This window comes from Gekko japonicus, unplaced genomic scaffold (assembly GCF_001447785.1).
Source record: "Gekko japonicus isolate JY-2015 unplaced genomic scaffold, Gekko_japonicus_V1.1 scaffold862, whole genome shotgun sequence".
Taxonomy (NCBI): domain Eukaryota; kingdom Metazoa; phylum Chordata; class Lepidosauria; order Squamata; family Gekkonidae; genus Gekko; species Gekko japonicus.
This window is the reverse complement of record NW_015173699.1, coordinates 615,801-626,554: the sequence shown is the minus strand read 5'-3', so window position 1 is coordinate 626,554 and position 10,754 is coordinate 615,801. Positions and strand designations below refer to the sequence as shown.

Here is a 10,754-nt window from a genome sequence, read left to right as displayed (position 1 = left end):
CTTAGCCCATGCCCCACTATGGTCTCCCACTCACCTGTGGTCATCTGCCCCCCCCCGCCCTGAGCCCCAACACTGTGGCATCGTGGTGGAGGCAGCTTCATTCAGCTGGCTAGATCTGGCTACAGCTTTCTCTCTGCCAGGCCCGTATCCTGCGTGGGGCCCATGGGGCCCGCCCTCCCGCTGGTTTTGAGGGCCCCCTCCCCCCAATCCTCTGCTTCCCCCCCTGCCCATCACTGCTGCCGCCGGTTGTGGTTGCCGCCTCCTCCTTCTCGGGCATCCCGCAGGTGCTACACCAGCCGCCCCTCCACCCCACCCACCGCTTTCTTAAGCCAGGGCACTGCCAAGGCGAGGAAGCTGGCCAGGCGGCGGAAAGCGGCGGCGGGTCTACTCTTCAGGAGGAGGAGAAGGCGAAGAAGCCGAATGGCTTGGCCTCCTCCTCGGCGGCCAGGCAGGGGGCGGCAGTTCCTCCAGGCCTGCCAGGCCAGGGCGCGGCCCATTCGGCCCGCAAACACGCCCTGCCCTCCCTCTCCCGGGGCTCGTGCACCAGGGGCACTGTGTCTATTGGCTTTTGGAGGATTGTGGGAAATGGCCAGGGAGGGTTCTGCAGTCCGAGAAACGTGCGAAGAGCAGGATGGAGACGGGGACGCACCAGTGGCGGCCACCGCGAAGGCCCAGAGTTCGCACGGAGTTTTCGGGCCCAGTGGAGGGAGACTCGGAAGAAGCTGATCTGCTCGGCTTCAGCAGCACGGCTCAGCAGATCATTTCGAAGCGCTGCAAGCTAGTCCGGCGCAGGGCACCTTCCTTGGAAGCCCGCGCAGTCAAAACAAAATAAAGCGAGACGGGGCGGCGGCGCTGGCATGGTCCGGCGCGTTTCTGGGTCTGCCGGACGCCTCTCCTGGGGCCGAGCACCAAAGGAGGCGCGCAATGACGATGATGCCCTTAAAAGTTCCCCCACCGGGGGGCGCTGCCGCCGCCAGAGTCCACCTGAGTCGGCCTCGCCTGGTCTGAGGCCAGGTTCGCCCCGTGGATATTTGGGGGGGACTGCGACGGGCGCCCCCTCCCCCCCCAAGCCGGCTCTCTCGGGCTGCTGGTTGTGCTTCATGCATGTGTTTTGGACCGAGCTCTTTGATCATCTCCTGTTCGTTCGTCCGTCTATCTGTTTTGTGCTATCATCTGTCTACCTGCGTCTTTCTGTCTCTCTGCCTGTCCATTGTCTGTCTACCTGCGTTGTTCTGTCTGGCTGTCTCTGTCTATTTATCTGTGTCTGTCCATCTTGTCTGTCTATGTCTTTCTGCCTATCTGAGCTTGCTTCAGGGAGGAGGGCAGGGAATTAAATAAATAAATAAAAATCGGTGTCTTTCTCTCTACCTGCCTGTGTTGGTCTGTCTCTCTGGCATCTGTCTCTGGCTGTCCATCTGTCTGTCTACCCGTGTTGGTCTGTCTGGCCATCGACTCTAATCTGGGAGAACTGGGTTTGAGTCCCCTCTCCTTCACTTGCACCTGCTGGGTGACCTTGGGTCAGTTACAAGTTCTTTCAGAGCTGTTCTTGAAAGGGCAGTTCTGGAAAGAGCCCTCTCAGCCCCACCTACCGCACGTGGGCCCCCTGAGAAAAACATGGGCCCCCTGAGCAAAAAGTTGTTAGCTACGGGCCTGCTGTCTCTGCACAACCTAAGAAATGGGGGAGATGAGGGGCAGTAGTTTGGCAACAGCTGACAAACTGAGGAAAACCTGGAAGTGAAGTCACCCCTCTCCAGAAATCACCAGAAACTCTATGGTAAAACATCGATCTATGGTAAAACATGTATGAAATTGTATGGTAAAATGGCTGTTGGGCCAACAGTATGACCTCACTTCTGGTCAAACACCATAGGGCCACACACACACACACACACAGAGCCTTTCTGAGTGGTGGCAGGAAAGAGAAGCTAGGGTTGGGGGGCTGGAGTGGCAACCCTAGTTCTATCATATATGTGCAGTTCTAAATGTGAATAAGTATCTGTAGAGAGTACTGAAGGAAAGAAAACACAGATGAAAGAACATGCAAAGGAAAAATTCAAGATATTTAAAGCAAAGTATCAGTGTGGAGAAATGGTTATGCATGAGTATCAGTACAGACTAGAAATGAACTTTGGTTAGTACATTTTTGTGTGTACTTTTTGTAAGCCACCTGGGTTCCCCATCAGAATCTGGATAAAAATATACTAAATTAATATATACATACTCACTTTTTAAATGCTTTTCTTATCTTTCCAGAGAGAAGGGGACTACTGTTGTTCTTGGTGCTCACTCACTATCCAAAAACGAGAGGGAAAAACAGATCTTTCAAGTTACCAAAGTGTTTGCCCACCCGAACTATAACAGCGAAACACTGGAAAACGACATTATGCTTTTGCAGGTACATTTTAAAATTGAATGTCCTGCAAAGTTGCGATGAGAATGTTGTATTTATCATTACGAACATTTTTCTTTTGATGTAAGTAGTAGGATGCTTTTCAACTAAAAATGTTGTGATAGTGAACTTTATTATAGTGGGGCTAAATACTACAAGCTACAATCATAAGAAGATAACAGGAGCAGATTTCCCTACTTTCCCCTTTGCCAAGCGACCACTTGTTATTCCTGAAAGGCTTGTGCTTCCTCAACAAAATGCCACACAAACAAATACAAATACAAACAAATACAATACCTTTATTGGCATAAAATATCAAATACACATGCAGCATAGAGCCTCAAGATAGGCTGGAGGGGTATCACATTCCGAATTGCCTTAATATGAGGCTCTCCTCCTAGATACCTCATAAAAGAAATTTGCTACAGGTTCCAGAATTTCTATATTATGTGAAGACAATAAAGAACTAATTTTATGCTCATCAGATTGGCCCAAAAGGGGGTCCAACACAGGTTCAATATAAACAACACAGATGTCACAGTGGAATTTACAGTACAATAGCACATGTCCAAAGGATTCGATTTCCCCCATCCCACAGGGGCACAATCTATCTTTATAGGGAATTTTGTTGAACCTTCCCGATAGAACAGCTGAGGGAAGGACGTCGAACCATGCTAGCATGAAAGCCCTACGAAGATGGGGCTGAATCAGTCTTGCCAGGTATCCTGAGGAAATATGGCTAAAAGAAAGTCCCATACTCACGGGAGAGCATTGTCTGTGCGCAAGTCTTCTCAGATCTTGCACCTCTATATCGAGGAGTCTTTGTTTGAGTAAGGCAAAAGCCTTCTGCTCAGACAAAAGTACCAAGTCATCAAAACTAAAGCCGATTATAGAATTTTTTTTCTCTATATTAATCAACCAAGTCGATAGATGGGATTTAGTTAACATGTGCACCACAAGACTGTTTGGGCCAGATCTAAAATGAAGGCGCAGCCAAAATTTGAAGGTTATGGTCCATGCCATCGTAATTAACCGTCTTAGAGAGGCTCAGTAAGGAGGAAGAATCTGGTGGAATCCTCCCCTCCCTCATCCACAGCTAGCAGAGCGCTTGCTCAGTCAGGTTTCCCTCCACTATAAATAAGTGGGCTTCTGGTATTTTGTTGCTATAGTCAGGGCTCTAGTCGGGGGGGAGCTCTCAGGTACGGAGCTCCGGAAGAGAACCTCTAGGGGGCGGGGCCGTCACGTGGTGAAGCCCCGCCCCCTTCTTTACCCCGCCCTCTGCTTCGATCCTCATTCCGTTTGGGAATGAGGATGAAGCAGGAGGGTAAGTAGCCGGGCCTTCTGACACACTTCCGGTGATGTCAGGGGGTGTGGCCTTCTGTCACTTCCGGTGATGTCAGGGGGCGTGGCATATGCAAATAAGTTATGCTAATGAGTTATGCTAATGAGCTCCGGCAGCTCTTTTTCTACAACAAGACCCCTGGCTATAGTGGTTTAGCAACACGTGAGTGCACTTTTCTCAGGAACCCCAATCTTCAGGGTTGTGGGACTACAAAAACATGGTCTTACAGCATTATTTTCCTTGCTGATCCTGACCTCAATAGACAATGGAGAAATTGGGAGCATTCTGTTTTTGATCTTTGGGTCCTGTTCCTTAAAATGCCATGAAATATGACAGAAAACTGGGAGTGAAAACACTGGACTAAAGACAGAACCTATCATAATCAGTGTGGAATCAGAGGAATCCACTGATCTGTAGGTGCTTCACATTCATTTGTGGTGGTCGCAGCATTCCTGATTTGACCCTTAATTAATTCTCGTTCGGGGGGGGGTAATTTTTTTTCTCTTTGCAGCAAAACCGATTGTCATTTTTTTCTTTTATTTTCCGTTATTATTTTGTAAGGACTCCATTATAATAATAAAAATTAAAGATGATCAGTGAGTAATTGCTTTGGCTACAAAAAGAAAAACCATTGTTCAAGCCATCCACCTCGGAAAAGAAGTGATAACTAATTTTTAAAATTTATTTATAGCCCACCTTTCTTGCTGAGGGCTTCTCTGCAGATTTTTGGGTAACTTCTGGCCCCATTTTGCTTCTGTGTGTCCCCTGATTACTGCACACATTCTTGTGCCTTTTTTCACTCCCCCTCCCCTGGTTTTTTCCAGCTGTTTTGAGACTGCTTTTAACTTAATCTTTTTCTGGAATCTGATTCTGACTCAGCTTTTTCCTAGTGCATAATGTTTCTATCAGTTTTCTTTGTCTAACCCACTCCTACCCACTTCCAGCCCACTTGTTGATGATTGGACTGTCGTAATAATTAAGCCATTCCCTCTCCCCCCAACAGTGGTTTCATTTTTTTTAAAGCCCTAAGGTATTGACATAACACTGTCGTGCTGTGATGATAGTTTAAGTAGGGTCCCTGAATTCCCAGAGTAAGTCTCTGTCTTCTTCCCTCATGGAGATATGCCTTTTCCTTATATCTCCATGAGGAAGAAACTAGAGACTTACTTTTGAGAAGAAGAAAAAACTGAGAATTCAGAGAATCTGCTTAAATTATCGTAACAACACTTCAGCATTGTATCAATATTTTAGTACCTTTTTTAAAAGTAAAGGGTGCTGTGATGCCACCAATAATGACACCAATGACAACAGCACCCTCACTTGAAAATCCACATTATTTAAGCCATATGTGGAAGTAAATAAACTGACTCAATAACTGTAAAAATGCATAGGGAGGGCAGATGTGCAGAACAACCCTGCCCAAACAGATTCCAATGCTTGTGGATTGACTCCCAAGAAAATCAGGAGTAACTCCAGTGTGCAGAAAAGGTCTGAGATTTGGGATGGATTATACAGTTTCTAAAAATGCAGTTGAATAGCATGTGACATCCAACAAACCATGCAGTAGGCCTAAGATCACAAAATTGAGAAGCAATACCAAAAAAAGTATCATGCAAAAAGGAATGGAATCACAGAAGTAGAAAGTAAGGCAATAAGGGAAAGGTAATACATACAGTAACAGTGAAATAAATTACGATATATTTTTTTGCCATCAAGTTGCAGCATTCTTATGGCAGTCCCATAGGGTTTTCAAAACAAGAGATGTTTGACAGCAATTTGCTATTGCCTGCCTCTGCTTAGCAACCCTGGTATTCCTTGGTGGTCTCCTATCCAGATATCAAGGCGGGCCGACTCTGCTTAACTTCTGAGGTATGATGAGACCGGGCTAGCCTGGGACCATGCAAGTCCCATCATCTTCCCATCATGCTCCCTTTATAAAAGCCCTCCATTTTATTTAGAAATATGACACCTACTGGGAGTACACAGAATAGCAAGATTTAATGGAACAGTACCTCTGGCAAATCTCAATAATGCTTTGCCAGTAAAAACTGAGTAAACTGAACACATGAAACTGCCTTATACTGAATCAGACCCTTGGTCCATCAACGTCAATATTGTCTACTCAGACTGGCAGCAGCTCTCCACAGTCTCAGGCTGAGGTCTTTCACATCCCCTACTGCCAGATCTTTTAACTGGAGATACGGGGATTGAACCTGGGACCTTCTGCATACCAAACAGATGCTCTGCCAGTGTGCCATGGCCCCTCCCAGTGATAAGATCTGCATGGAACAGGCTACATAGAATAATGCAGGGAACAGTTAGGGTTGAAACGACAAATATCTGAGATCATTGTTGCTCTTTATTATTTCTTCAGCTGAACAGAAAAGCAAAGATTACTCGAGCCGTAAAAAAAACCAAAATGCCCACAACTTATGATGATATCAAGGCAGGAACTCAATGTCTAGTCACCGGATGGGGACTTACTGAAAATGGAGGGAAAGCTTCTGATACACTGCGTGAAGCTAACGTCACAGTCATAGACAGACACATCTGCAAGAACCACTATAATTCCATAGCTCTTGTGACCCCAAACATGGTGTGTGCTGGTGGTGCCAAAAAAACAAGGAAAGATACATGCAAGGTACGAGTATTTATTTGCTAATCAAAGATTGATTGATTGATATTTGCTAATCAAAGGGGTTGATATGCAAGGTAAGAGCATTTATTTCCTAATCAAAGGGGGAAAATGAGATTGAGATGGATGGTATTACTTAGTACTGCGGCAATACCCACAGTTACTTTATCCATAAATTCTTGATCAGTGGGAAGGTTTGTAGTTAGGGGGTTCCACTTACATTGTAGCGCTGCAACAAGACCTGCACACAGCTAGCGTATGCAACCAAGTATTGCTGCATATGCATGTGATGGCAGGAGAGATGATTGGCCATCCAAGCAGCCCAGTCAGCTGCTGGAGGTGCCATACTGACACAGAGTGGCAACTTGGTAGGTAAGTAACATATCTGGTTTGTGCCTGTTGTCATTTACCAGATCCATGTTGCTGCTGCTCAGTCTCCTTGGCAAACTGAAGAGAAACTACCCCTAGAATCAGGGTTGCCAGCCCCCCAATGGGGGCAAGGGACGCCCCACCCCAGGTTCCCAGTTCCCACCACCGGGGGGGAAATTAAAATGATTATTGGGCCAACAGCCAGATGTCCCTTCCAGGGGAAAAGCTAGCACTTAGAACATCAGTCCATCTTATATTTCATGTACTGCTTCAGTTAAAAGATTTCAGGAAATCATTAAATGCAAGAGTTTTATTTTTCCTAATGCTCCTTATAGTTTATTACAGCCTGACCAGACAAGGGAGGGCACAGTTGAGTTTGCTGGGTGATAACGTCAAGCATGTCTCTTTTTCTTCCCAGGCTGACTCTGGTGGCCCTTTAATATGTGGAGGAATACAAAGAGGCATCACTTCTTTTGGTCAAAAAGGGAAATGTGGTGATCCCCAGTTCCCGGGTGTCTATACTCGTCTCACAAAGGACTATCTCGAATGGATTAAGAAAACCATGGGGAGGAATCTAGATTGATCATTGGATTTTATGCTTAACTGTCTTGATACTTGTTGATGTATTGTCTTTTTTTAAAGTTTATTTGTTGGTCTTCTTATTTGTTGATCATCTTATTCATATTTGTGTCAGACCCCAATATAACATTCCATTTTCATAAATGCCCAAGGGAAAGGGACAGAGATACATTATATTTGACATGTACTGAAATTTTTATGTCCTAAATCTTGCTTTGTGATCTGCCCTGAACCTGCTTGTGGGGAGGGCAGAATATAAATTGAAATAAATAAATAGAGTCTCTGCAAGAAATATCCAGTATTCTTTTTTGGCTCAGAGGTTAAGACACTGAGCTGCAGACCAGAAGGTCTGTAGTTCAGCATTTTGAGACCCTAGTGCCGCGTGATGGAGTGAGCCCCGGCTCTGGCCCCGGCTCCTGCCAACCTACCAGTTCGAAAGCAAGAAATTGCAAGTAGATAAATAGCTACCACTTTGGTGAGAAGTAACTGTGCATTTAGTCATGCCAGCCACATGACCATGGAAACATCTTTGGACAGTGCTGGCTCTTCAGCTTGGAAACGGAGATGAGCACTGCCCCCTTGAGTCGGATTCAACTAGCTTTCGAGCAAGGGAAACCTTTACAATTCTATCATCACCTATGAAAACCTTGGCATTCAAGTGGCATTCCAGTGAAGGGCTTTCCTGTCTTTTGGGTTGTATTACCGGGTACCTGATGCGCCACTATTGAACCCTTGATCTCTTGCTCCATGTCACCTTCCTCCATCACACCCCTTGGGTAGGGTTTGCAACTGAGGCCAGCTGTTGATGTTGGTTGTTAGGAGGAGAAAGAGCCTGGGCAGTGTCAATGCATTATTAGCTCCAATTACCCCTGATAAATATTGCAATCTAGTACCTGTCACTTATGGAGCTGCGGTGGCTCAAGTGGTTAAGACGCTGAACTGCACCCTGTGGAAGGTCGGTAGTTCAGCAGTTCAAGACCCGGGAAGAAATTGCAAGTAGATAAATAGTACCACTTCGGTAGGAAGGTAACAGTGTTCCATGCGCCTTGGTGTTTAGTCATGCCGGCCACATGACCACAGAAATGTCTTCAGACAGCGCTGGCTCTTCGGCTTTGAAACGGAGATGAGCACCACAACCCTAGAGTCGGATTTGACTGGCTTTCGAGCAAGGGAACCTTTACCTTTACCTTACCTGTCACTTACAATGTAGGTTGGTGGCCTTCAGGTTGGCATCCTATGGGTGCAGGGGTATGCATAGTTCAGAATGCATTGTCTGCTCTCTGGATCCATATTTCACTTGGGCAGTGTTGTGTGATCTTTTGGAGGGTTTTCAGGGTATGAAAACCTGAAGTCTCTTTGAATATGCAAGTACTGGCTCCAAGTTTTCATGTTGTTCTGTGCAAACTTGTCAAAGGCCAATGGTTATCCTTTCCCTCTTGGTTTTATTTACCATGGTTTCAAGTGTTTGGTTTTTCTCTTCTAAACTCCAATGCTCAGCCTGAGGAAGAATTCTGCAGATCTCCCAAGCACGCAAGATTTCTGCAGATCATTCTTGCAAGCTTTGGCATTCTGTGGAACTTTTGCAAGCTTTGGTAATCTGCAGAAATTGCAAAAGTTCTGCAGAATGCCAAAGTTTGCAACAGTGCTATGCAGAAATCCCAAGCTTGGTGGGGGATGGGGCAATGCACACTACCCCACAGCTCATATTTCTCCCACCAGAATTCAAAGACCACTTCCTCTGTATTTTCCATATATATTGGAGATACGTCACTGTGGGGAACACAAAGCAGCAATGATGGGCCTTTGGTTTGTGTTATCATTCTTGGCTGCCATTCTTTTCCCTCCAATGCACAGAGGTAAGTGTTGCATTATTAATTTATTTTTCTCACAGACCCCATAGCTTTACTGTGCAGAGTACAAAGTGATACAATGAAATGACTTGTCTATGGGCTGATGTCCCAGTGGTTTGTATAGGTGAACGGTGATTTGAACCTGTTGCCAAACTACAATAATATATCCACCCTGTTATGCTGTCTTTCATATATATATATATATGTTACAAGGTTGACACAGAAAATATGGAAGCAATAAATTCTTCAGAAACAAATTTAAAGCAGAGCAATTGGAAGGATTGAAAATACATCAAAAAGCATCAAGGAAACCGCTAAAAGCAAACAGTTTAAAGATTAAACAACAGCACAACAGTATTTGGCTGGCATTCTCTCTCTCTCTCTCTCTCTCTCTCTCTCTCTCTCTCTCTCTCACACACACACACACACACACACACACACACACACACCTACAGTGAAGGTTGGGGGGGGGGTTGGAGGAAGGAGCTGTTTTTCAAGCAAATAATGCCAAAATTACAGTGGAATTGGTGCAGCCTTCCCATTAAAGAACCCCTAAGTTTCAAGTAGATTTGATTAAGAAGTCCAATTCTGCCATCCTCCATTGTTTCCTAATTAGGAGATTCTATGCTTTGTCCAAGGTCAGGAAGACAAAAACCAAACATATAAGAGCAAGCAGCAACCCCTGGCCAAAAGTATCTCAGTGCAAACAGAACTAACAAGCTCAACAGAACCTATATCAAACCAGAAACTCCCAGCAGAACCACAGGCCAATGTGGGAAACCCAGCATATCCAATGCCCGATAATCCAAGCCAAACCAGCTGAAGCAAGGGAAGAGACACTATTTCCAGCTTCTGGGGAAACTTAGCAGCCATGGGATAAGGGGATGGGTTCCCTTATGGATTAAAAACTGGTTAAATGACAGCAAGCAAAGAGTAGAAATAAATGGACAGTTCTCACAATGGAGGGAAGAAAGCAGTGGGTTACCACTATTGGGGCCAGTACTATTTAATTTATTCTTAAATGATCTGGAGCTAGGGGTGAGTAGTGTAGTGGCCAAGTTTGCAGATGACACAAAACCAAAGCTGACTGTGAAGAGCTCCAAGAGGACCTCCACAAACTAGGTGAGTGAGCAACAATGTGGGAAATTAAATTTAGTGTTGGTGAGTGTAAGGTGACACACACTGGGGGGGGGGGGAATCCCAACTTCAATTATAGGCTAATGGGGGTCTACAGTTGCTGAGACTGAGACGGAAAAAGATCTTTGGGTTGTAGTAGATCGCTCAATGAAAGCATCAGCCTAGTGCACTGCAGTGGTGAAAAAGGCAAACCCTATGTTAGGGATTATTAGGAAAGGGATTGAGAATAAACCAACCAATATTGCAATGCCTCTGTATAGATCTATGGTGCAGCCTCATTTGGAATCCTGTGGACAGTTCTGGTCACCGTATCTCCAAAAGGACACTGCAGAGCTGGAAAAAGTGCAGAGGAGGGCAACCAAGATGATTCAGGGATTGGAACACCTTCCCTATGAGGAAAGGGTGAAGAATTTGGTACTTTTCGGTTTGGAAAAGAGACAACTGGGGGGGGGG

General features: G+C 45.5%; 1 protein-coding gene across 1 annotated transcript in view; it reads left to right on the top strand.

The window, feature by feature from the left end:
* Window positions 1-7,318, top strand: part of LOC107120501 (granzyme A-like) — a 43,363-nt gene extending 36,045 nt beyond the window's left edge. Inside the window, exons 7-9 of the mRNA XM_015423217.1 lie at window positions 2,254-2,395; window positions 6,106-6,372; window positions 7,154-7,318. Of these exons, the coding sequence (XP_015278703.1) occupies window positions 2,254-2,395; window positions 6,106-6,372; window positions 7,154-7,318 (574 nt within the window). The remainder of the gene's footprint in view (window positions 1-2,253; window positions 2,396-6,105; window positions 6,373-7,153) is intronic.
* Window positions 7,319-10,754: the final 3,436 nt, after the last annotated feature.